This window comes from Acomys minous (assembly GCF_964271855.1).
Source record: "Acomys minous genome assembly, chromosome: 9".
Taxonomy (NCBI): domain Eukaryota; kingdom Metazoa; phylum Chordata; class Mammalia; order Rodentia; family Muridae; genus Acomys; species Acomys minous.
The window spans coordinates 96,194,149-96,218,085 of record NC_140490.1 but is presented as its reverse complement, the minus strand read 5'-3'; the positions used below and the strand labels follow the sequence as shown (position 1 = coordinate 96,218,085).

Here is a 23,937-nt window from a genome sequence, read left to right as displayed (position 1 = left end):
GGTTAAAATAGAGCTGACACATAGACCAAATGAAACCAGAGCTGCAGTTACAAAGTGGGACAGATGTGGGAGGCCAGGTTTCCTGTGGCCCATTTTCCAGTTTCCTGCCTGCAACCTGTAGAAGAAGAGGAAACTGGGTGTTAGCAAAGCCTGAGAACCCTCTGGTGGGGGCTGTGCCTCCAGCCAGACGTAAAACTCATGCAAAGAGCCCAGTCAGTGAAAACAACCGCATAGAAAGTAAATGGTCAGGTTTTCATCCAAAGACGTCTGGAAAGGGGCAGCCTTTCTGTTTAAAGAAAAACATGGTCCACATCCCTGCGGCAGGGGGTGGGGGTTGGGTGGGGCGCTGTACCCACCATGCAGGAGCCTCTGTGTTTTACAGCCCTATTTGTCTTTCAAGACGTAGTCTGCTTTGTTACTGCAGTTGGTTACCTGGCATGATTCACACACCCCCCACGCCTCCCCACATTCACACACATACACACTCCTCTGTCTTCTGGACTTATTGATACACAGATGTGGACAGCCCAGTGGCTATAGCCTCCATTGGGAAGCCTAGGAGAGTAGTTGGTTTCTTTCTTTGATCTTTGGTCTAGCTGCCCCATGACACTGTGGTCTGATGTGTTCAAATAAGAGAGTAAGTGGAGGTTGGCTCTGTCTTGTGTGGCTGGCTACCTGGAGAGCCATAAGGGCTTGGATGATCAGAAGACTCTAGAAAAGGGGATAATGCCAGACTTCTCCCAAGAGGGCAATTACTAAACACCTGGGAGATTTAGCTTTTATTAATATCTATGAAGCCAAAATATTTCAATCCCACCAGAAAGAAATTAAGATAAAAAAAAAAAAAAGAGGGGGGGTGGTGGTCATTACACACCTGGTTAGCGAGTGCTTTTCACCATGTGCTGTGTTGGGCTTGTTGGGGATGCTAAGGGAATACTGGCCTAAAACTACTTAGCCCGTCTGGGGAAGCCTGGCTTCTTATCCTTATAGGAACATGCCAGACATGACGGCAGTGCATTGGCTTTGCAGGATATTAGTCTGAGCTTTCCCTGGGCTATCCCAGTTAGAATCAGCTTGCATCTTGAGGCATATCGAAGGTGCGTGCTTCTGGGACACCGGATATTTATTTATCCTGTAGGCGACCCACCTGTTCTCCAGGCCCTGAAAGAACAAATTGTGCCTTAACAATCTTTGGGTCGATACCATATTAGAGATCAAAGAGGACCCATGCGAGGCAGTCTAGAGAGGTCTGAACAAGTGGGACAAGATGGGGCTGGGTTGTGCCCTGCTGGGCGGGGTGGGAAGTGGATGGATTTTCGGATGTTGGAGAAAGCAGTCAAGGCCACTGTCCCCATGGAGGCAGGGTAGCCGTCCATTTAGTTTTCCAAAGAAAACACCCTCCTATGTGAGCCACCAGCAAACCAAAATGGAGTCGTTCCTAATTTACCCACTGATGACACAGTTCCAGGAGGTGTCGGGCAGTTTGTGTACACTGTGGGTTGTGATTCCGTCATGACAGTGGCTGTAGGTAATTCCTCCTGAAAACTCTCTCCTCAGATGGAATACTCATTTTAAAAACAGGGCAAAGTGTCTTGCGTAGTCTAGAGGATAAATCACTAGGTGGAATAAGGCCCACTTCTCTTGGCTGTTCTCTCCTTCTTTTAAAAACTTGAACAACCTATGGGTTATTTCACAACAAACGAGAACGCAGACATTGATTTTCCCCTTGGGAAGAACGTTGGGGCAACGTGGACCCTTTGACTTCATACATTTGTTTTTCACTCGTGACAGTCAGCAAATGACTAAAATGTTTCTTGAAAATAAATTGTAATAATCTTAGTCTCATCTCAGAAAAACAAAACCCAAAACAAACAAACAAAACTATACCCACCAGTGGTTCTCAACCTCCCTTTGGGAGATGGATGATCCTTTCACAGGGTTGCCTAAGACCACCAGAAAGCATAGATGTTTATATTATAATTCACAACGGTAGTGAAATTACAATTATGAAGTAGCAGCAAAAATAATTTTATAGGTGGTGGTGGGGTTGCCACAATATGAAGAACTGTATTAAAAGTCACAGAGTTAGGACGGTTAAGAACCACTGCCTAAGACAAAAAGACTTCAGAATTTGTAGGTGTTATGTGTCCATGTCTTTCAAGTTACCCTTTCACACCTTAAAGATATACCTGTCCCGGGTCCTGGCCAGGAAACAGGAATTTTGCCTGGTCCTTGGTTTCAGTGGGTTTGAGGTTTCTGCCTAAACCTGTGGACAGCAGTGGCATCCTGAACGCTTTCCTCACGGGACAAGGAGAAATGTCAGCAAAAGCTCGGACTCTTTCTCGCTTCTGGATCCGCACACATTTTAACAAAAAGGCAGCATGCTGACTGAGCATCTCCTTTCCGTGTCCTTGACACAGGAGTGTCCCTTCTTTTCTTCAGCTCCTGTTTCTGTACTTTCTTGGCTCGTTTCGGTAGTTACCATGTGTAAGCTTAAGGAAGCCAATGACAGCAGGGGCGGTGGGGGCACAACTTTCCATCCCAGCACTTAGGAGGCGGAGGCAGGTGGATCTCTGTGAGTTCCAGGTCAGTCTGGTCTTCTTAGGGAGTTCCAGAGCAACCAGGGCTGTGTAGGGAAACCCTGTTTCAAATCAAAGCAAAAAAGAAAGAGGGAAAGAAAGAAAATCAAAGAGCATCTTTTTGTCCATTCAGTGGCCGCCTCTGTACATCTGCAGAAGCAAAGGTGACAATGTGCAAAGAGGCATCAGATATCAGTCAGGGGAGGGGAGGGAGGGAGGGAGGGTGGGGGGGAGAGAGAGGGAGAGAGAGAGGGTAGTGGGGGAGAGAGTGCGAGGGGGGAGAAAGGGAGAGAGAGAGAGAGAGAGAGAGAGAGAGAGAGAGAGAGAGAGAGAGAGAGAGAGAGAGAGAGAGAGAGAGAGAGAGAGAGAGAGAGAGAGAGAGCGAGCGCACGAGAGCACTCTAGTGACCTTTTGGATTTCTAAGAATGGCAGCTCAAACCTCTGGCTCTGGCTGAGGAGTCTGCAGCCAGCTCACAGCAAGACATCTGGCGCCACCTTGTGGCAGACAGAAGGTAAAGCGCCCTCCGAAAAGAGGACCTGAGTTTTCCAGGGGGGAGAAGTAGGGAGCGGGAGTGAGTGGGATGGGACCTCTGGAAGCCCAAAGGCAGTCTCTCAAGTAGGCAGTGCCCCCTTAGTGTGCACGGGATGCCAGCGAGAGCGGCCCGTCTGTTTTATCTTTCGCTTTGTGGTTCTGTCTTAAGTTATTTTTTTTTTAAGCAAGAGAGAAGACCAGGAAGAATACACGCCATTTTGTGTTTACATTTTTAAAAAAATGCTGAGTGTTGAAAACACAGAGGCAGGAAGCACTCACTTGGAGTATACAGAAAACGTCCCACCCGACAGTGCCAGTGGCTGAACTCTCCCCATGCTCCCCTCCCACCTCTTTGCTCTGTCTGACCGCCCCCATCCCCACCCCATCTCCCACTTAGCGTCTCTCATCCACTTGTCTCCCTGGCCTTGACTCCAGGGACACAAGATCCACTGGAGCAAGAAGAATTCCCAGGGCTGCGCAGCTTGAACAGCAGGGGTCGCTCTGCTGGACTTCCCAAACCTGGAGGCCTCAGAAGGGAGGATGGAGGCTGTGTTGCCTGCCGGGATATCAGACGAGACAGTCCTAACAGTGTACATAATTTACGTTCCCTGTCACCTTGTAAGCCGACACGCATAATGTAGCCGAACGTTCACCGGGACATTGGTGACTGTATTGAAGCCATTGCCTAACGACAAAAACCCAAACCGCATGCAGTATCTGAAGGATGCTTTTGAGCTGGGTGGAGGCCACGTGGTGTCGCGGCACCTGTGAAGAGCTTTCCTTATGGGAGCTAGTGTTTAAGTAGTTCTTGCTGCGTCTCAGATATAGCTCACTAGTGACTTTGTGACATTTAACAATAATCCTGCGAGGCGGGTATTTTCATCCTCCTTGCCACCATCAGTTCCACCACCATCACCCCACTTTACCTGTGAGAACATACATGTACAGAAAGGTGAAAGGACCCCCCTCCCCCAATGCCCTACAGGCAGGCCGGGCAGATGCTCTCAGGTGAACCCAGAGATGCTCTGGAGTCTTTATCACCCACCCAGTAGCCTTCCCTGTATGTACGAGTCCTCCTTTGCCTCGCATCTTCAAGGTGCAGAAAAGAGCCCGCTTCAGTAAAGCCGTGCCGCGTCTAGGTCCCGGAGAAGACCCCTCCGGCCGGCGGCATTCTGATGTGTATGGAAGCTAGTTTACAGCTTTGTTCATTATAGAGAGTTGGCTGTGAAATTAATTCTGATCCATAGACTCAGCCCTGTCCTACAACGCTTCGTTGTCCACCCCTCCCACCCCCACCCCCCGCCCCCCCGTTTTTGTCTCCATGTGCTTATGCGCTTTGGTACTCCTCATCTGTAAGTGCCCCACTATTCAGAGTTTTGATCCCATTATAACATCTGCCTAGTTTCCCTTGTCGATTAGTGAGTAAAAGAATGCCTTTGGTCTGTGTGTATCGCGTGTCTGTCTGGCAACTGTGATTTAAAAAAAAAAAAATCTGTTTGAAAATTTCATTTTTAAACAAAGAAGCGTCTTCATTTTCACCCTCTCAGCGAGGCCATCTCTCAGTCCTGCACCGCTGCACCCCCTGTACCCCCTGGCCCAGCCCGCATGCGCATCCTACTCCGCGTGGCCCCCCCTTGTCCAACTTTAGTGATTTTTCCGTAGCCCCTGCCTTTCAACATACTGTGTGATGTAATTCATCATGCGTCTTGTTGCTCTCAGCCTGCCTCTTCCGCTGACATCTGAGCCCCATAAGGATATACGCCCTCTTGTTTGTTTACTGACGTGTTCCAAATAACTAGACAGCATCTTGGCATGATAGGTTCTTTAAAAAGCGAGAAAGAAGGAAGGGGAAGAAAGGAAAGCAAAGGGAGGAAGGAAGAGTTGGGGAGTTATAGAGGATGATGTTTTCGGTTGGGGACAGTATATGTACATCTTATTTAAAAGGATCTACATTGATATACTCAGTCCCGTAACTTTTAATTTATTTATTTCTCTTTTTTGTTTTTGGATTTACTTATTTATTATTATGTATACAGAGCTCTGCCTGCATGTACATCTGTAGGCCAGAGGAGGGTATCTGATCACATTATAGATGATTGTGAGCCACCATGTGGTTGCTGGGAATTGAACTCATGACCTCTGGAAGAACAGTCAGTGCTCTTAACTGCTGAGCCATCTCTCCAGCCTGATTTCTCTTTTTTATTACAATATTCATTTATTCTCTCTCTCTCTCTCTCTCTTTCTCTCTGTCCATGCGAGTGTCTATCTGGGAAACACATCGCGGTATGCGCATAGAGGTCAGAGGGCAATTTTGTTGGAGTTGCTTCTTTCCTTTCACCGTGTGGGTCTTGGGGAGAGAAATAGGCTGTCAGGCTGTTGAGTAAAGTGCCTTCATCCGCCGCCGAGCTGTCTTACTGGCCCTGTCTTGTTTTTTGTTTTGTTTTGCTTAGTGAGATGTGGACAGCCTTCCGCAAACATCGTCTGCCACGTGTGAAGCTAATCGTTCATTTGAGCAGGCTGGGAGAGAACGGGCTGATGCTTCTGAATTTCAGATCATCCTTCAAGAGCTGCCTGTCCTGAGCCTTTTTAACACCCAGCTTTGTAAAGAGTGTACAAGACAGACAGCTGTCAACACTGCCACTGTGTCACTCTGCTTCCTGCCCCTCTAGAGGAGGCTTTTCAAACCTGACAAGCCAATTTGTTGTTGTTGTTTTTAATCCTTTAATTGGCTCGGTAATTGTATGTATTTATGAGGTGCGATGTGGTGTTTTGATACTTGCGTACCGTGTAACGATCAAATCAGCAACATTAGTACGTTCAGTACACAAACATTTATCGTCCCCCCGGGCTTCTAGCTACCTGGAAACATGCAGTATATTAGGACAGGCGCAGAAGACCCGGCATTTACCCATCCTGTCTGTTGTGACTTGAGTATCTATTTTAACTAGCCTCTGCCCCACCCCCTCCTCTGTTTTCTCTGGGGCTCTGGTAACTAGCGTTGTGCTCTCCCATTCTTTGAGCCGAGCGTCTTGGACTACAGTCTGAATAGTGGTGGTGTGAAGTGTGCTGTGCTTGGCTTTCTGAGCCTGCCTTCTCCACCTAGCATAATGCCCTCCAGGCCCATGTTGCAGTTTTATCTTTTTAGTGACCAAATAGCATCATCCCATGACGCATATGCCCTATCTAACGGACCCATCAGTTGATTGACATGACGGTTGATTCCAAGTCTTGATTATGGTGACTGCTTCAAACAGAGAGGTGCAGATGTCTCTCTTTACTATACCAGTGCCATTTCCTTTGGATATGCGCCTCATAGTGGGATGGCTGGATTGAGGGTTTAGTTAGGCTCCTCCGTGTGGTTTTCCTCTGTAAGCTGTGCTAACGTGTGTAAGGATTGTCATTTCTGCACACCTCTCGCCAGCACTGGACCAAGTGATCTAACTATACTGCATAACCCCACCCCCCACCCCACACAACTACCCCTAAGATCTAGCCTGGGTGTTCCAAAGTAGAAGGAGGCCCTGGAGAGGGCTGGTGAGCTCAGTGGCTTCTGCGTCCATTCTCTTGGGCCAGGGTCAGCTCTGTAGCAGCTGTAGAGACCATCCTGAGAAGGAAGGGTCTTGCAGGCAGCAGCTGGAGGTGAGCTCCGATGAATATGGCAAGTTGGGGCAGCTCCTCCTTAAGAGCAGTGTGCCCCCTAAAGCTGGAATAGGGTAAGGGCATAGAAAGCACTAATGGGCTGATGAGGCAAGGTGTTTGCTGGCAAGCCTGGAGGCTTGAGTTCCATCCCCGAGAACTGACTGCACTTTCCCCTGACTTCCATTCATGTGCTTTTATGCTACGGTGTGCATATGCGCCCCTCCGCCCCACAATCATTTTTTTTTGTAAAGCGGCATTAAAATACCTGATAAAATTCCATATATTCAAAATAAGATCTGGGCAGGGCAAGAGAAACATTTTCTAATTAGCCGTAAATAACAACGAAATGTGCTGTGTGTTCTCTTCAATATGTGGAAGATTTTAAAAAGGTGACTTTAAGTGCAAAGCTGTCATTACTAGAGGCTGCGAGGGTGGGCGTGCCAGGTGAAGAGGGATACTAGAACAGAGACCAATGTACTGCACCTTGGGGAGCAAGTTCCGGAAAGTTCTATTCTAGAGGCCTGTACTTCACAATACTCTTTTGTTTATCTTATAAAGATCTAGAATACAGAAGCCTGAGGCTCCAGAAATAGAGGAAAGAAGCCACCATCCTGATTTGATGGGTGCCCTTTGTGTGTGCTGACATATCCTGAACCAACAAAAACCCAAGTGGGGGTGTGTGTGTAAAAAGCCCAGACTACCCGGGGAATGGATGTGGGAGCATTTGTCACATTTCTAACATTTCTTTCAAGTGTTCTATTCATTGGAAGCTAGCAGGTCTGGGCAACCAGCCAAATGAATGTCAGCTGATGGTACAGTGTAACTTAAAGCAGGCTGTGCTGCCAGGACATTGTATTAATGCAGTGTTACAATATGATACAGTCTCATAGATACAGTGTATCCATATAAATGTTTGCTGTGATGACGTAGCCAACCCAAGTGCAATACTTTCCCAAATTATTCTTCCCTCCTAAGTCCCACAGTAAACCGAGTTAAGTACAGTACTGGGAGAAGTCTGTGCTGGGTGGACCGCTTTCCACACACGGAGTCCCAGCCCTTAGTCACAGCCAGGGAGCATAGTTGTTCCCAGCAACTCTGGGTCATCCTCCCGTGCTCCAGCTTGCTGCCTCACAAACTCGGCTCTGCCCTACTTGCTTTCAGGTGGCTCTGGGGTCCTGATCTCCCACTCTTGCCCTCTGTGGGCCCATTTCCTCTATTCTAGAAATCTGAGAGTCCCTTGCAGCTAGGTTCCCCATCCCCACCATCCCCACCCTGGCCACTTCCCTTTCTGCCCCTCCATGCCTCTTTGAGGTCCAGAGGGCATCCTAGCAAAGGGAGGGACAGATATGTGTGATGTTGTAGCAGTCAGCTCTTTGCAGCAGTGGTGCTGTGTAACAAACTGTCCCCCCCCCCAATCCTTGACTCATCATGGCATTTATTTTACTTATGCTTCTTCAGACTGAGTTTGTGCCAGGCTTTGATAAAATTCAGGTCAATTTGGTGTATCTCATCACTTCACCCCCATAGTTCACTGACTAGATCAAGGCACATGGCTAAGCCCAACTGAGGATGTAGGGACCCACCACAGTGCAGCGCTGCCTGGCCCCTTAAACGAGTGAAGCAGAGAAAAATTGGGGACAGATGCTATACTTTCCTTGGTGTCCAAATTCTGCCCAAAGTCTGTAAGGAGAGAGCCGTAGGGATGGAGGAATCCACGTGGCATTCCACAGGTTGTGCTCAGAGACCCTCTTCCCAGTGTGGAGCTCACAGAAGGGATTCCAGGAGACACAAAGCCACCAGGACTCTGGTGGACCCACGGTATAAAATGCACAGGTGCCTTTGCTGGCCTCCACCTCACAGCTTGGCTTTTGTGTGTCTTGAGGTAGAAACCTGGTCCCCACCTTGAGATCTCTGCTGAGCCGCCACAGCTCAGCGTCAACATCTCAACTCCATTTGCCGAGAGAGAGATCAAACCACCTGAGGTGTTTGCTCACCACGACCTATGTGCCAAGAGACACTGGCAGCTAAAGGTGGAAGGGGTCGCTGGGTGTGCGCCCACCTGGCCTAGGAGCCAGCGAGAGGCAGGCCCAGCACTTCCCTCTCCACAGAGCTTCAAGCTGTTGGCTTCTCTCTCTGCCTCTCCAGGAAGGCTCCTCTGAGAAACCACTAAGTTTCAAAGATACTTTCAAAACTCACTGGCCAGAAGGTTTGGCTGGAGACGCCCAAGAATTTGAAATGTGTGTGGCTTATTTGAGCTCATCAGGGGCTGGAGCCATGAGGCTGCGTGTCCTGCCCGCAGCCCTTAAACTCAGCAGTTGCTGTGTGGTTTGAAGACAGCAGCGGCAGGGCTGACACTCACAAACCCAGGGACCGACCCCGCTGTGGTGAAGGGTGATCCCTTTACAAATACCACCCCCCCCCCTTTAAAGGGTTCTAAATAAAACAGCCGGTGGGTGTGTGTAACACATTTTTAGTCTGGGCTTTCTTTACCAGAGACACCCATCTGGCACCCATGGTGCTTGGAGAAACAATAGGATTCTTTCTTCTGGCTGGGCCTGTGAGAAGAAACCGGAAGTGAATGCTTGAAAGCGGTGGCTGGGGGGGCTTTCATGTGGCAGGGTGTAGGGGGGAATAGCATTGCTGACAGGATACCAAAGCTAGTTCTGGTGGTAGTGCAATGGGGCTGACTCCGGGCCCCTGCCATGCTGGCCCACTGAGCAGTACCCCTGACCTCTTGGATCGGCCTGAAAAGGCGGAAAGATGCCAACCTGCCTCTCTCTGGCTCCCTGGCCACCAAGAAGCTGCTCTGTGAGGAGCTGACATGGACTCATTGTAGGAAGCTCCTCTAACGGCCACTGTTCTGTCTTCCTGGCATCTCTCTCACGGTCCTTCATTGCCTGGGCTGTCCCAAGGACCCCAGTGTCTCCTTGCCATATAGGGTGTCCCTTCCTTCTGTCACACTTGTCTCCACCTCACAGCTTGGCTTTTTTGGTGTATGTCTTGAGGTAGAAACCTGGTCCACACTTTGAGATCTTCGCTGAGCCTCTGTAACTCAGCATTGACATCTCAACTCCATCTGCCCAGATCAAAACACCCGAGGTTTTTTGCTCACCAGGACAGGTGGCTTGGAGGGAAGCTTTGCCCAATTACATGGATGTTAAGGAAATAAGTGGAGGGGGCCCGGCAAGCTGGCTCAGTGCATCTAAAGGCGCCTGCTTGCAAGCCTGGCAACCTGAGTTCGATTCCTAGGGTCCCAGTGGAAGAAAAGAACAGATTGCTGCAAGTTGTCTTCTGACCTCCATGCACATGCCATGGTATGCATGGATGTACATGCGTAAACACACGTACAATAAATAAGAATAATAAAACAAAGAGGTAATTTCTTTTTCTCCTCCTCCTCCTCCTTCTAATTATTATTATTTTTTAAAATCTTGTCTCGGGTTTATTGTAAAAACAGTATAGGACCCTGGTCATCTGTAAATAGTTGTAAGTAGGTGTGTCACACCAGTCCATCTGTCTTCACATTGGCAGAAACGTTTTCTATGGGGCTTTCATAGGGGCCTGGGCACCTCTGGGAGGCTGAGCTGGGGCTGCGGCCTCTGCCTTGGTTTGAACCTTGGGCTTTGGTCGGCAGAGCCTATGACCCTTGGTCATGAAGCTTCAAATCTGTTTCCCAAGCCTGGGCTGAGAGATGGAAGCAAGCCGGCTGAGTTTGCAGCTGGGGCCCTTGGGAATCTTGGGCTTAATGGCCTTAGGCTTCACAAGGGCCTTGATGGCCTCTGCACGGGCACTCACTGCCTGCACCTTCTTCAGGGCTTTCTTATGCTTCTTGGCAAAGTGCATGTTCCTCAGGAGCTTGGGGTCCACCCCCTTAAGAGACTCGTACCTTTGTCACCGGGGATTTCTTGATACTATTCCTTGCTGTTTGTGGGACTGGCTGTGTGTGGTGTGGTTCTTGGACTTGGCCATGTCTGCACAGTAACTCGTAGCTCCCACAGCGCCTGGGACTGGAAGAGAAAGAGAGCCAAAGGGGTAATTTCTTATGAATATACTCAAGTGATCAAAATTCAAAACCTCCAGCGGGCCGCCCCCCTCCCCCTTGCACTGCACAGGGTGGATGAGCGGGAGTTTGCTGGGCTTCAAGAACTAGAGAGCAGCATGTCAGGAGAAGGGAACAGCAAAGCTGATGCTATGGGCAAATGTGAAAGATAACATCTTTTATGGGACTTCTTCTCCTGATGGGAAAACCACTTCCCACCTGCGTGCTTGACACTGTGGGGCTGGGGCAGCTCCATGACACGTGCTTGAGAAATTGAAGTTCTCTTCAGTGACTGATTCTTTACCCAGCGTCTACTGACTGGGCATCCGCCTTGTGCAAGCATTGTCCTGGGTTCGGAGATCCTTGACAGTGCAAAGAGTAACCGAGGTCCCCTCTCTGCAAAGCAAAGCTGGCTATATCCCGTGACAAGGACAGTTCAACCAAGGGATGCTATTTATCACCCCCCCCCCCCGCCCCCGCCTCTCCATGGAAACTCACTTGGCCCTAGCAGGTGCCCATGGCCCCATTTCAGCAGGGATAGGCAGAGACTACTGGCCAACGCGAAGTTGATGTGATGGGTGGGAACAGACGAAGTTGGCCAAGGAAGAGTTGCACGGGGTCGTATTGCACAGATGGTAGGTTCTTCTGGTTTATTCTACCTCGCACAGAGTGGCCTCTGCTGGTTTGCGTGTCTTGAACTTCAGGATCCCAGGGCACCTGCCCCTGTGTTTCTGGATCAAAGCTGCTTGCAACCAGAAAGCCTGTGTGTGGGGGGGGGTGGGGGGCGGTTAGGCAGCCCACTGGGGTGGGGTGGAACGGACCATGCGCAGCCTCTAGCCTCTGGCCTGCAGGCCTGAGCTCTGACCTGCCTGCCTGCCTCCTGCCTCCCGCTCCCAGGTATGGAGAGTGCAATCACCCTGTGGCAGTTCCTTTTGCACTTGTTGCTGGACCAGAAACATGAGCACCTCATCTGCTGGACCTCAAATGATGGCGAGTTCAAGCTCCTCAAGGCGGAAGAGGTGGCCAAGCTGTGGGGCCTCCGCAAGAACAAGACAAACATGAACTACGACAAGCTGAGCCGAGCGCTGCGATACTATTACGACAAGGTAAAGCAAGCCGCCTCCGGCATGGGGTGGGGTGGGGTGGGGTGGGGACAGCGGCTGGAGTGGGGGCAGTGGGGGGGTTGGGGTGGAGGGGTTGGGCAATCCTCAGATGAATGGGTGCTGTGCTAGGGGGCAGCTCAGGCAGTGAGGAGCTTGTCCTACAGGCCCAGGAGCTGAATTTAATCTCTGGAATCTATGACAAAGGCCTGATGTGATGGAATATGCTTGCTGTCCCGGCGATGGGAGGATCCCTGTAACTCATTGGCCGGCCGGCCATGCCTAATTGCCAAGTTCCGGGCCACTAAATGACCCAGTTTTTTTTTTTTCTTGTTTGTTTTTGTTTTTGTTTTGTTTTTTGTTTTTGAAAGGCTGGCATATGGAACCCGAGGAATGATGGCTGACATTGCCCTCTGGCCTTTCTATGCCCACGTACACACATAAACATGTGTGCAAACTACACACAGAAAACACAACACAAGAAAATAGAGGCAACTTAACACCTTTAATCTTGAGAAAAGCTGCTGAGGAGTTCCCTCCTATGGAAACCCTTAGTATATGGGGGCTCCGAGCCTGCCACCCACCTTTTCCTGTGTAATTTGCTGAAGAAGGCTGCTGGTAGCAAGGGTAAGACGTCAGGTGGCACTAGGGACCTAATAAAAAATCCAGGCTGAGCCGGGCGTGTGGTGCATACGCCTTTAATCCCAGCACTCAGGAACCAGAGGCAGGTGGATCTCTGAGTTCGAGGCCAGCCTCGTGTACGTAATGAGTTCCAGGGCTACACAGAGAAACCCTATCTCAAAAACCAAACCAAACAAAGAATTACAGTCTGCAAAAGTCTGTCTGCTCTTTTTGGTCGGGAGTTCGGTCAAGAAGGCCTTTCCTGGGAGTTTGCCGTGCTGTATTTCACTCTTGTGTGCTAGGGACTGAACCCAGGGCCATGTGTGTGGTAGGCAAGTACTCCACACTGAGTTACACTCCCAGCCCTGGACACATTACAGCCATTAAGGATCTGACACCTCAGTATCCCCGTTTGTGAAATGGGAGGCATAGCAATTCCAGCATCAGGGTGTCTGTGAGAATTCACTGAGCTGTTCGTTGCACTCTTAACTACTTAGATCTGTGCTCAGTGTGTGACATTTGACTTGCCAGTAACTTCCCAAATTAGAAGCAAAGCCAGCTTCATTTCTACATCATAAGGTTAAGAGTCAGTGCTGTAATATATGTGTGTGTGTTTCACTTGTGTGTACTTAACCCATTGAGGCCAGGAGAGGGCGCTAATCCCCTAAGACTAGGGTTACAGACAGCCGTCAGCTGCCATGTGGGTGCTGGGAATTGAACTAGGCCCTTTGGAAGAGCAGCCAATGGTTTTTTTTTTTTTTTTTTTTTTTAAGCCCTTCAGCCATCTCCCCAGCTGCTAGATTGCTTTTTAAGATGAATCACAGCGAAGCCAGGACGATTGGTGCGAGTTTATGGCATTTCTCAAAAATTAATATGGTTAGTAGGGCAAAATTCCTTCTATTCAGGATAAATGTGTCAGACCCACAATTATTGGCCATCTCTGTTGTAGCCATGCTTGCTGACTACTTAGCTTCATAGACATAAAGGCTTAGAATCCTGGTAATCATAGTGAGCTTTTGTTCTGGATTCATTATTCATATAGAAAGGTGAATTTAAAAATGATTTAAATATTAGTTCCGGCTCTATATTTAGTACAAGCTGTCTGCAAACCTCTTTGGAACTGGAGACAGGAGGATTACACATTTCAGGACGTGAAGACGTCATTAATTATAAAGCGATCCTTTCTGTGCTCCTAATTGCATGTGATTATGTCACTGGAGCGCTAAAGGTGCTTCCCATTAGTGTGGCAATTAATTAATCCCAACTTAATTCCGAGCCCTACGAAGATGTAAAGGCACTTCTCAGCTAATTGCACCGCCCGGAAGCCAAGCAGATGGCGTCTCGCTTTGCAATTTCCCCAGGTTCTGTGTTCTGCCATGGGATTTGGGGGCCCTGCAGGAAAACAGTCTGCCTTGTCTGCTGGCGGAAAGCCTGAAGCTTGGCCCTTCCATTGTTTTAAATCAAGGTATCAAAGAAAAGAGGGCTAGCCTGTGTGCCTGGGACTAGAGTCACCTCCTCGTGGCCCGGGCCTTGTCCCTGAGGGTGTGTCCTGTCAATATGAAGGGATCTGTGTCCTGGGCTGGGGACAGACTGAGTGGTTGACGGGGCCATTGTTTAGACAGCACATGGCCTTGGCTCTATAGAGAGAGCAGCTTCAGGCTGGAGGGATAGACAGCAAAGCAAGAGGTCCTCAGCTCACAGAGCCCCACCCGGAGAAACTCTGGGCGTGAGAGCTCATGTTTGCAGTCCCAGCACTGGGGTAGGTCGGTGGGGTTCACAGGCCAGCCCACCTAGCCTAATAAGTGAGCTCCAGGCCAAAGAGAGACCTTGTCTCAAAGGAGGGGACAGGTGTTTCTACGGATGACACCAGAAGTCTCCTGGCTTCCACATGCATGTGCATGCTGTGTACAGGTGAGTGCACTCGCACACACACATGTACACACAAGTACAATATACATACTCACAAGCACACCTACATATGCACATACATGTACACACACAGGTACAGTTCACTTACATGCACACATATATGCACACAAACATACATATATACAAGTACAATATACATACACACAAGCATACATATATATGCATACACACCTATACACAAGTATTACTCACACACACACACACACACACACATACACACACACACACACACACATACATTTTTTAAAAGAAGGAGTTTCCATGGCTGACAGTCTCTTAGGAGTCTAGGGCCCAGTCCCAGGCACTTCCTGTTGTCTCCTTTAAACTAGATGACACTCCCATGAGACAGGTCCTCTGAGCCGGGCGTGGTGGCACATGCTTTTAATCCCAGCACTTGGGAGGCAGAGGCAGGCGGATCGCTGTGAGTTCGAGGCCAGCCTGATCTACAAAGTGAGTCTAGGACAGCCAAGGCTACACAGAGAAACCCTGTCTCGAAAACAGCAACAACAACAACAACAACAACAAAAGACAGGTCCTCTGCACCAGTGCTCCTATACAAAGCATAACAAGTGGTTCCTTAGGACACAAACCTTCACTTCCGCTTTGGGACCTCTGAGTTCAGGTAGGCTGGCCACATGCTCTTCTCACCTCAGCAGCTCTCATTACCAAGAGTTTTGGTATTGAAAAGCCCAAACAAATGTCACCTGTCAGCTTAAAACCCAAACACGGGAGCCCAGCTGGCCACTGTGGCCAGCTCGCTAGGTTGTCCCCTTTTTTCCTCTTTTCCTGGGGCAGATCACAGTCCAGTCATGTGGCCTGGAAGCAGCCTTGGAGCAGTGAGCTGGAGCTTGTAGTGAAGGCAGGAGCTTCTGATGCCCTCCCTGTCTTAGTGTGTTGTTCAGGCTCGGCCACCAGAAAGGTCTGCCCCACCTTTGACCTTTCACCTTACAGAAGTGCGCACACATATTGACAGGACAGCTGACTCTTCACCTGTAACACTCCCAAGAGATGAAAGAGATGGAAAGCTGTATTTTCTGTTGCTATTACAAAATACACGAGGCTGGGTAGTATACAAAGAAAAGAGGTTTGGAGACTTAGGAGCATAGCCAGTGGCTCTGGTCAGGGTCCCCTTGGCTGAGTCATGATGGGAGGGTTGGCATCAAGGAGGGCGCATGCATGGGAAGGAGGCTGGGATGGGACTCCCTCTTTTACAATGATCCACTCCCATAAGACCCATCCCTGCGAGAGCATCTTGCCTACAACCCTCAGTGACACGACACATGCTCACTGGACACAGTCTCCAACTCTGAAAGGTGCAGCATTGCCGCACCGAGGACTCGCCTTCCAAATGACAAACTCTGGGGGACACGCTCCAGGCCATGACCAGCCACAGCCAGCCACAGAATCTCCACACACAGTTTAAAAAGAAGAGGGAAAGGAGGGGAGGAAGAGGGGAAGATGATGAAAGGGAAGAAAGAAAGGAGATGAAAGGAAACTGCAGGAGGAGCAGAAGAGCCAAGGGGGGGAAAACAGGAAGAAAACCGCCACTGCATCACTAAGATGGCGTCTTTTGTGTTTTCCGGCCAACACTTCCGTTTTTGCCAGCAGCACTCTGATATGGGCTGCATCCATTAAGCTGGTTTACATCTCTAGTTTAAAATCTAACAACATTAGATTGGCCATCGTGGTCGACATAGATGTCAGGCCTCTCACTGGAAAGGGGCGGCTTGGATCAGGGTCTCTATGGATATGAAGCCCTCGGGCCACACAGGCATGACGTGATGTGCCCTGTCCTGCCCTGTTTCTCAGGGCAGCGATGGGAGAAGTGGTCCCAGACTCAGGCTGGTCCCCTCTGCTTCTCAGTGTCCTTGTGGCTGTCGCCAACCTCCTCATCCCGCTGCTCCCTCACACTCAGCCTGTGAGTGGGATAAATTAGCGACTCTGTCACTCAGCAGCCATGGCCATTTTTTTCTGTTGTCTTTTCTGGCCTTCTGTATGTAGCTAGAGCATTCTTTCCCTGGTGGCTGAAAATGCACATCCTTTGGTTTGTCCTAGCAAGGAAGTTTCTCTGTCGTCTGCTCGTCAGAGCAGAGGAGCCTGTGAACAGCATTGTTTTTTTATATGATATATGCTGTATTTTTAGCTTGTTTCAGCATATTAAAAGTGGGCAGAGGAGAAATATGGAAATGTGTGTTAAGACACGGAGGGAAATTTTTTTTTTTTTTTGCTTATGACATCTGGCAGGGTGACGGGCTATAATCAAGCGTCTCTTCAAAACATGCGCCCTCCAGCCCACAGAGGGCTTGGAACAGAGAGGCGGGCATAGGGTGAGCTTTGGACTAGATGTTAGGTTTGGAATCCAGTCGGGAAAGAAGCAATCTCTCCGGGCCTTAGCCTCCTTTTAAAGTTTATTTATTCATGTGTGAATATGTTTGCATTATTAGGTTTTGCGTGTACATGTGTGTGGGTGCATGTGGAAGCTGGGGGTCAGCATCAGGTCTCCATGCTGTCTTTTGAGACAGGGTCTCTCAGTAAGCTTCAGGGGTCCTCTTGACCCCCCCCCCCCCACCTCCCCAGCACCAAGATCAGAACTAAGGTCCTCTTGCTGACTGGGCTGTCTCCCTAGCATTCCCTCACCCCATTTTTTCCCCCTGTGGCACTGAGAATTGGGCCCAGGGCCCTCACATGCTAGGCAAGTACACCCTCCTTTTCATGTACAGCGAGAGCAACAACAGAATCAATTCAGGGTCATGGTGGATAGTCTGTGGCACCTGCCCCCCCCCCCCCCAGCACAGTGCCCATCACATGATAGATAGGATGAAGCCTTGGCCAGCATCGTCATGTGGACAGTCGCATTTGTCTACCACTAGTTTTAAATTTTTGGATGAATCCAGAGAAGGAAAGTCAAGCCCTTGTTCCAACCTCCGGAATAGGTGTGTGACATGGGACGTGTCAGGGCCCCTTCCCCCTGCCATTCAATGACTGAGATGCCAGCAACGTATAGCAGTTGCTTGTTTCTGCATAGTCAGGCTGTTCTGAAAAAACCCTCCCATATTTCAACGCATCTCCCTGTCCCTCTTGAGTCAAAGCCTGCACATGTCCCTGGGTACTCAGGGGGAAGATGGCCATCTCCCGGTGGCCTTAGTATCACGATTTTGGATTTGGGACCAAGGATGTTGGAGGCCACCAGCTCTTTTCACTTCCACCATCACAAAGCGGAGTCTTGGCAGTGACTCTCCTCCCCGGATCTCACGAAGATCTGGAGTTGAGGATGTGTGTCTGGTACTCGGCAGCGTTAGCCTCAGAAGTGCGTGGCATTTTACCGATCATGTTTGCGACTCCTAACGCATTAGGCAACGGAGCTTGGTTACTTAGATGCCCTTCCTCCCAGAACCACATGCTACTATTATTATTGTTATTACTATTATTATTGTTGATCCATGTAGCTCAACAAAAGTAGGATGCTGTGACAGGGATGACACTAGATTCAACAGCACGTATGTCACACGGTATCTACTGTCGGCCAGCACTCAGGCCAGGTCAGAGATGAGGGAGCTGAGCCTGGCCTTGGGAGATTTTGAGCTGCTGGGACGAGCTACTGGGACTTCAGCACTTCCCTGATCTCTGACACCAAGGGTTTTATGAAGTGACTGAGGCTGAGGGCTCAGATTCTGGGGTGGCCACAGCTTCCACCTGCACATCTCTGAGATTCCTCATGCATGCACACGTTATGTTAGGAAAATCTGAGGGGTCAGGGTTTGCCATGATGAGCTCCAGTGAGGACCAACCCCCTTCCCCACAGGCCCACCAGAAGCTTTCCAGTAGCATTCCAGGACAGAGGGATATCCAGTCTAGGGAGCAGTATGCTTTACTTCCGGGAGTGTGTTAGGGGAGGCCTGGGGGTTAGGTTAGTTAGGTGAGGGCTGAAGGACCCCTAGCCAGAAACTCTTAGGCATTGAGAGAGCACTGTGTCTGAGCCTTGGGCCATGGAAGACAGAGGTAGTAGAAATTTGAGCAAAGCCCTGAGTGATACTCACTGTCTTGGGATAGGTTGCTCTCCCTGATGTGGCATTATGCTCTGGATGAGCATCTCAGCACAGTTCTTATGACTTGAGGTTTTTATTTGTTTATTTTTATTTTTATTATTTTTTGTTTTTTGTTTTTTATTTGTTTGCTTTTTTTTTTTTTTTTTTTTTTTTTTTTTTTTTTTTGAGACGAGGTTTCTCTGTGTAGCCTTGGCTGTCCTGGACTTGCTTTGTAGACCAGGCTGGCCTCAAACTCACAGTGATGTGCCTGCCTCTGCCTCCCGAGTGCTGGGATTAAAGGCGTGCGCCACCACGCCTGGCGACTTGAGGGTTTTAGTAGGCTCCCTAGTTAGTTTTAAGCCAACAGTCCCAGAAAGGTAGACCTGATTATGTAATTATATGGCTGTCTTTTGGAGATTTTTGTTAACAAGCTGACTTTTCACTCCTTCAGGACACTGGGCCAGCTTGGTTTTAAATCTTCCATCTTAGAACAGAGGACGGAGGGGCTGGTACATAGTCAGTGTCTGTAGCTGTTCCGCCCCTCCCCCATGGACCAATGGGCACACTGCTCTCATTCACTTCAAAATGAATTTATTTCAAGCCCGGGTAGTGGTGGCACATTCCTGTAATCCCAGCACTCGGTAGGCAGAGGCAAGCAAATCTCTGTGAGTTTGAGGCTAGCCTGGTCTGCAGAGTGAGTTTCAGGATAGCTGAGGCTATGCAGAGAAACCCGTCTCGAAAAACCAAAAGAAAATATTTTATTTTATTTTACTTGACGTGTATGGGTGCTTGATGTGCATATTTGCGCATCAAACATGTATGTACCACATGTGCATACCTGGTCCCAGAAGAGAGTACCAGATCCCTGGGACTCGGAGTTACAGATGGTTGTGAGCTGCCCTGTAGGTGCTGGGAATTAAACCCAAGTCTACTGGAAAAGCAGCCAGTGCCCTTAACCACTGAGTCGCCTCCCCGGTTCCAGTGGTTCACTCCTTAATAACTCTTGGGCATTTGCAGATTTACCGTTTGTCCCCACGTTGAAAATGTCCCTCCCTCCCCTTGCATTATTCAGTAACAGTGAGGCTGGGGGGGACAGACATACAAATCATTCCTGCACCCCTAAATATGGAAAGTGCTAACACTGTCATGGTGCCAGGCCTTCCAGATGAGGGAGGTAGGGAAGCAGAGATGAAGAGCCGACTTCTGGGTGGGTCAGCTTGCGTGTTGACCAGCGGCTCCCGGGCTGAACCTGACCTCAGCTAGTGCCAGGCTGCGAGAAGCTAGGAAGGAGGACTAGGCGGAGAACGGCACGTGGGAGGGTGGCTAGTGTGAGCGTCTGACCTTTGCAAGTGCGAAATATTTAGGAGATGGGATTGAGATGAGACACTCGTCTTCTTCTGGGAGAGAAGCGTGGAGCATCTCATGTTGTACTTGGTACTTTCTTGTGGGAGCCCGGAAGGCATGGAAAGCAAGAAGGAGCCATGATACAACTTGCATTTTAGAAATAAAAACCTTTTTGGCCAGTTACTGAGAAAGCATTTTCCACACTGAGTGAATCGGCCTTGTCATGACGTCAGAGCCAGGGCCTGCAGCCCACACACACACCCCCCCCTCCTCCAGCAACCCCAGGGACAGGGAGGGAAAGTGACACTGCCTGGCACCCCCGTAGGTGCAGCTGCTCATGGGAAGCTGACAGCATCGACCTGGGTTGCTACAGATTGGAGACCCGGAAGCTTACCCAGTCCCTTATCCTTTTCCGTCTTTTGTCTCTGTTGTTTTTGGCAGTGAACATTCATCCCGGGCGCGGGTGTGGGGTGGGGGTGGGGGTGTGGGCTGGAAACTCTGCCAGCTCCCTTCTCACCCACAGACGAAAACGGTGATAGGATGAACCAGCTCTCTGATCTCCACAGCAACATCCCAGCTGATCCACACACAGGGCACCGAGCGATCTTTACCTAATTGGAGGGAAATTAGGGGCGAACAGTCAAGACAGAGTCACTGGCAGCAAATCCCAGGAAGTCGAATGCATCACCTTCTTAGCTTAATTGGGTAATTCATTTTAAATGGGGGTGTGCAGTCACGACCAGAAAAACGTTATAATATAATAATATGCATCTGAAGGCAGCTAGCCGCCCGTGCCAAAAAGCCTTGGCTCTGCTGGGATCCTTTAATACCCCCCAATAAATTGTGATACGATAAAATGATACATCTTCAGAGTGGAGAAAGAACACGAGTCCAGCAAGTGTCCCTCTCTTCGAACTTTCTGTAATGCCCGTCTGGGCTGCTGGACAGTGCTCTGTGTATGGTTGAGAAGCTTTCTGCCTGGCCCTGGGCCGGCGGATGGAGGGCCCGAGTGCAGGGTGTCTCTTTGTAGCACGTCAGCTGTTCAGATCGTTGGGGGACAACAGATGGCACCTGGGCTCTTGTCCAGAGGCCAATGGCAGGGAGGGGGGGTAACCAGGATGTCCCTGTGTGAGTTTGCCCCCCCCCCCGCACCCCCCCCCCCCCCCGCTGCTTCCTAGAGACCTGTTTGGTAGCTGCACTCCCTTGTCCCAGGAGAGGCTGCCAGGATAAGGGGGCAGGCCGTGCGAGTGCAAGGTGGTCGGATACCTCGAGTCATTTGGGGCTGCTTCCTGTCTTGCACATGCTTCCAAGTTAGTGTCCCTGTAGCGCTCCACATTCCCACCCCCCCCACCCCCCCCCACCCCGCCGCCTCCCCCCAAATAGAGCGGTTGCTAAGAAACAGGATGAGGCAGTCTTGAGAACACAGTTAACAGGCCACCACCGCCAACGGGCTGGCTGCTGTTGTGTGGTACCCAGCTGCTGAGGGTCCCGCAGCCTTGCCAAATCTCTGCATCAGGCTCTCGCCCCAGCCCACGCCGAGTCCCCCTTGGCGGGCACTAGCATTCCTGCTCCGGCCTCTTAGCTGCAGGGAAAGTTAGGGATCATGTAGACAAACTAACAAAACCCACTAACATTCACATCACACCTCGTACCACCCACCAGCCGCCAGCTGCTCCTCTGGGCGGCCTCTTCCCACTTTCCTTAACAGGCTCAGCTCCTGCTCCAGATGGTTAACGCCAGGAGGGAAGCCCACGTGTGTGGGGCCCTGTACTAGGTATAGCACAGTTGTTGAAACCATTGTCTGACTCCCAAGGCACCCGGCCTTGTGCCTAGGGATGGACCCAATTCTAGAGACGGAGACCCTGAGTCTGGTGTGGGCGGTTATTAAATACCACACCTAAGATGAAACAGCAGGTATCAGGCATCCATCCTAGATGTTTTAGCCTTTGACTCCATGAGTGAAGGTACGGATCACATGAGTGCAGATTGTTGGGGGCCCAGGCTGGGGTCTTCTGGCACAAGGCTAGGAGAAAGAGAGGTCCCAACGCTGACTGCTCACGTGGTCAATGGAAGGATTGCTCGGAGCTCGCTCTGAATGGGAGGTGTTGGGCTGGTAAGGCGTGCTTCTTTTATTAGGAAGCCAGTTTGAAGGCTGGAGGGATGGTTCAGTGGTTAAGGCCAATTGCTGTTCTTCCAGAGGACCCAGGATTGGGTTCCAGCACCCAGATAGGGGCTCACAACCATCTATAACTCCAATCCCAGGGGGGATCTGACACCCTCTGCTGATCTCTGAGGACACAAGGCACTCATGTGGTTGTACATCCATGTATTCAGGCAAAAAAAAAAACCACTCTTACACATAAAATAACAATAAATACATCTTCAAAACAAAACAAGAAATTACCCAGCTAGGATATAGTTACCCAGTATACAGGAAATAGAGGCAGATGCTGTTTGAAGTCAGTCTTCTGCACATAGTGAGTTCCAGGCTAGCCAGGGCTGCATAGTGAGGCCCTGTCCGGGGGTTCGGGGAGGGAGGGGCGCAGTTAGGGAGAGGGAGGAGGAAGAAAGACAAAGAGGGAGAAGTCAGGTAAGCTAGGTTGGAACCCTCCTCCTGTCTGTGCCACCCTAGCCACCCAATGGCCATAGAACCCCCCCGCCCCCCAATCTCTTTGCCGGCAGGCCTCACGACTGGTTCTGAGCCTGCCTACCTCTCAGCCTCATCATTAGCCCCGCCTGTCACCTGCCTGCCTCAGGACACCACTGCAACTCAGCTCTGACAGTACCTTGCCAGCCTGTGCTTGGTCTCTATCTTCCCTGTTCTGTGCTCCCTCCCCTCTCCTGTCAGTCCCGCACTGTATCCACTTTACTGTCCCCCTCCCCCATCTTTTTTTTTTTCCTTCCTCTTCTTCTTAACATAGGTATCATCTCCACAGTGTCTGCTGTGGTAGCTTCCTGTAACTGGAGAACGTATGAGTGAGAAGGAAGCAGGCATCCTCCATACATAGCAGAGAAGGAACTCTGTCATGAAATGCCCGCCCTGGGAAGGCTCTAGAAGCCACCTTGCCCTGCCTGCTGCACCTCTAACAGGCGGAGATCTTGACGGGAAATCGGTCTCATTCTTACCGTTTGTAACCCTGTTTTTTTGTTTGTTTGTTTGGTGCTTGACTTAGAGTGCTTTCTATTTCTGTAATAAAGCAACTCGAGGAAGAAAGGGTTCGTTTCTATCATGAAGAAGGCTGGAACCTGGGGGCAGGAGCTGACACAGAGGAGGGACTCTGCTTCCTGGCTTGTTTCCCAAGACTTGCTCAGCCTGCTTTCTTACACCATTCAGGACTCCCTGCCCAAGGGTGGCACCACCCACTGTAGGCTGGGCTCTCCCACATCAATCATTAATCAAGAAAATGCCCCCACGGATTTTCTTTCTTCCCTTTTTCTTTTTCTTTTCTTTTTTGGTTTTTTGAGACAGAGTTTCTCTGTGTTGGCCTTGGCTGTCTTAGACTCACCTGCCTCTGCCTCCCGAGTGCTGAGATTAAAGGTGTGTGCCACTATGCCCGGCTATTTTCTTTTTTTTTTATCTTGTGTTCTCCTCTTTACTTTTTCTTTTTTTCCCCCCATTTATTTATTTGTTTTACAGCCTGATCTCAGTCTCCTCCCTCCTCTCCTCCCAGTCCCACCCTCACACCCCTACCCCCTACCCCGTCTCCTTCTCAGAGAAGGGGAGACCCCCTAAGAGGCACCAACCCACCCTGGTACCTCAAATTGCAGCAGGACTAAGTGTATTCTATCCCACTGAGGCTAGACAAGGCAGCCCAGCTAGGGGGAAGGGATCCTCACAGATTTTCTCTAGGCAATCTGATGGAGGCATTTTCTCAATTGAGGTTCCTTTTCCCAAATGATGATGCTAGCATGTGTCAAATAGACATAAATAAATAAATAAATAAATAAATAAATAAATAAATACAGGGTGAAGGCTGAGCCTAAGACTCTCAGTATGAAATGTCAAAAATCAGGCAGAGGCAGGGTAGGAGTATACTTCACCACCTGTGGCCCTAATGTCCCCAGGCCAACTGCCATCATTAGAATTGTCCAGTCAACACGGGAGAACCATTGTAGTTACTCGGCAGCC

The 23,937-nt window shown here is 49.9% G+C and overlaps 1 protein-coding gene and 1 long non-coding RNA gene across 4 annotated transcripts in view; one reads left to right on the top strand and one right to left on the bottom strand.

The window, feature by feature from the left end:
• Positions 1-23,937, top strand: part of ELK3 (ETS transcription factor ELK3) — a 68,073-nt gene that overhangs the window by 17,085 nt on the left and 27,051 nt on the right. For both annotated transcript variants that reach the window (XR_014781576.1, XM_084794645.1), the window contains exon 2: positions 11,687-11,895. Coding sequence is in view for 1 of the 2 variants with exons in the window: in XM_084794645.1 (XP_084650771.1) it covers positions 11,689-11,895 (207 nt within the window). In the remaining variant the exon portion in view is untranslated. The remainder of the gene's footprint in view (positions 1-11,686; positions 11,896-23,937) is intronic.
• LOC311604610 lies at positions 10,222-22,337 on the bottom strand. Of its 2 annotated transcripts, XR_014781578.1 has the most exons (3): positions 20,991-21,125; positions 20,203-20,419; positions 10,222-10,757 (listed from the first exon to the last, which is right to left on the bottom strand). It is a non-coding gene; the product is annotated as an uncharacterized lncRNA (long non-coding RNA). The 2 variants fall into 2 exon arrangements; XR_014781577.1 differs by lacking the exons at positions 10,222-10,757; positions 20,991-21,125 and adding an exon at positions 22,232-22,337 and having other exon boundaries at positions 18,556-20,419.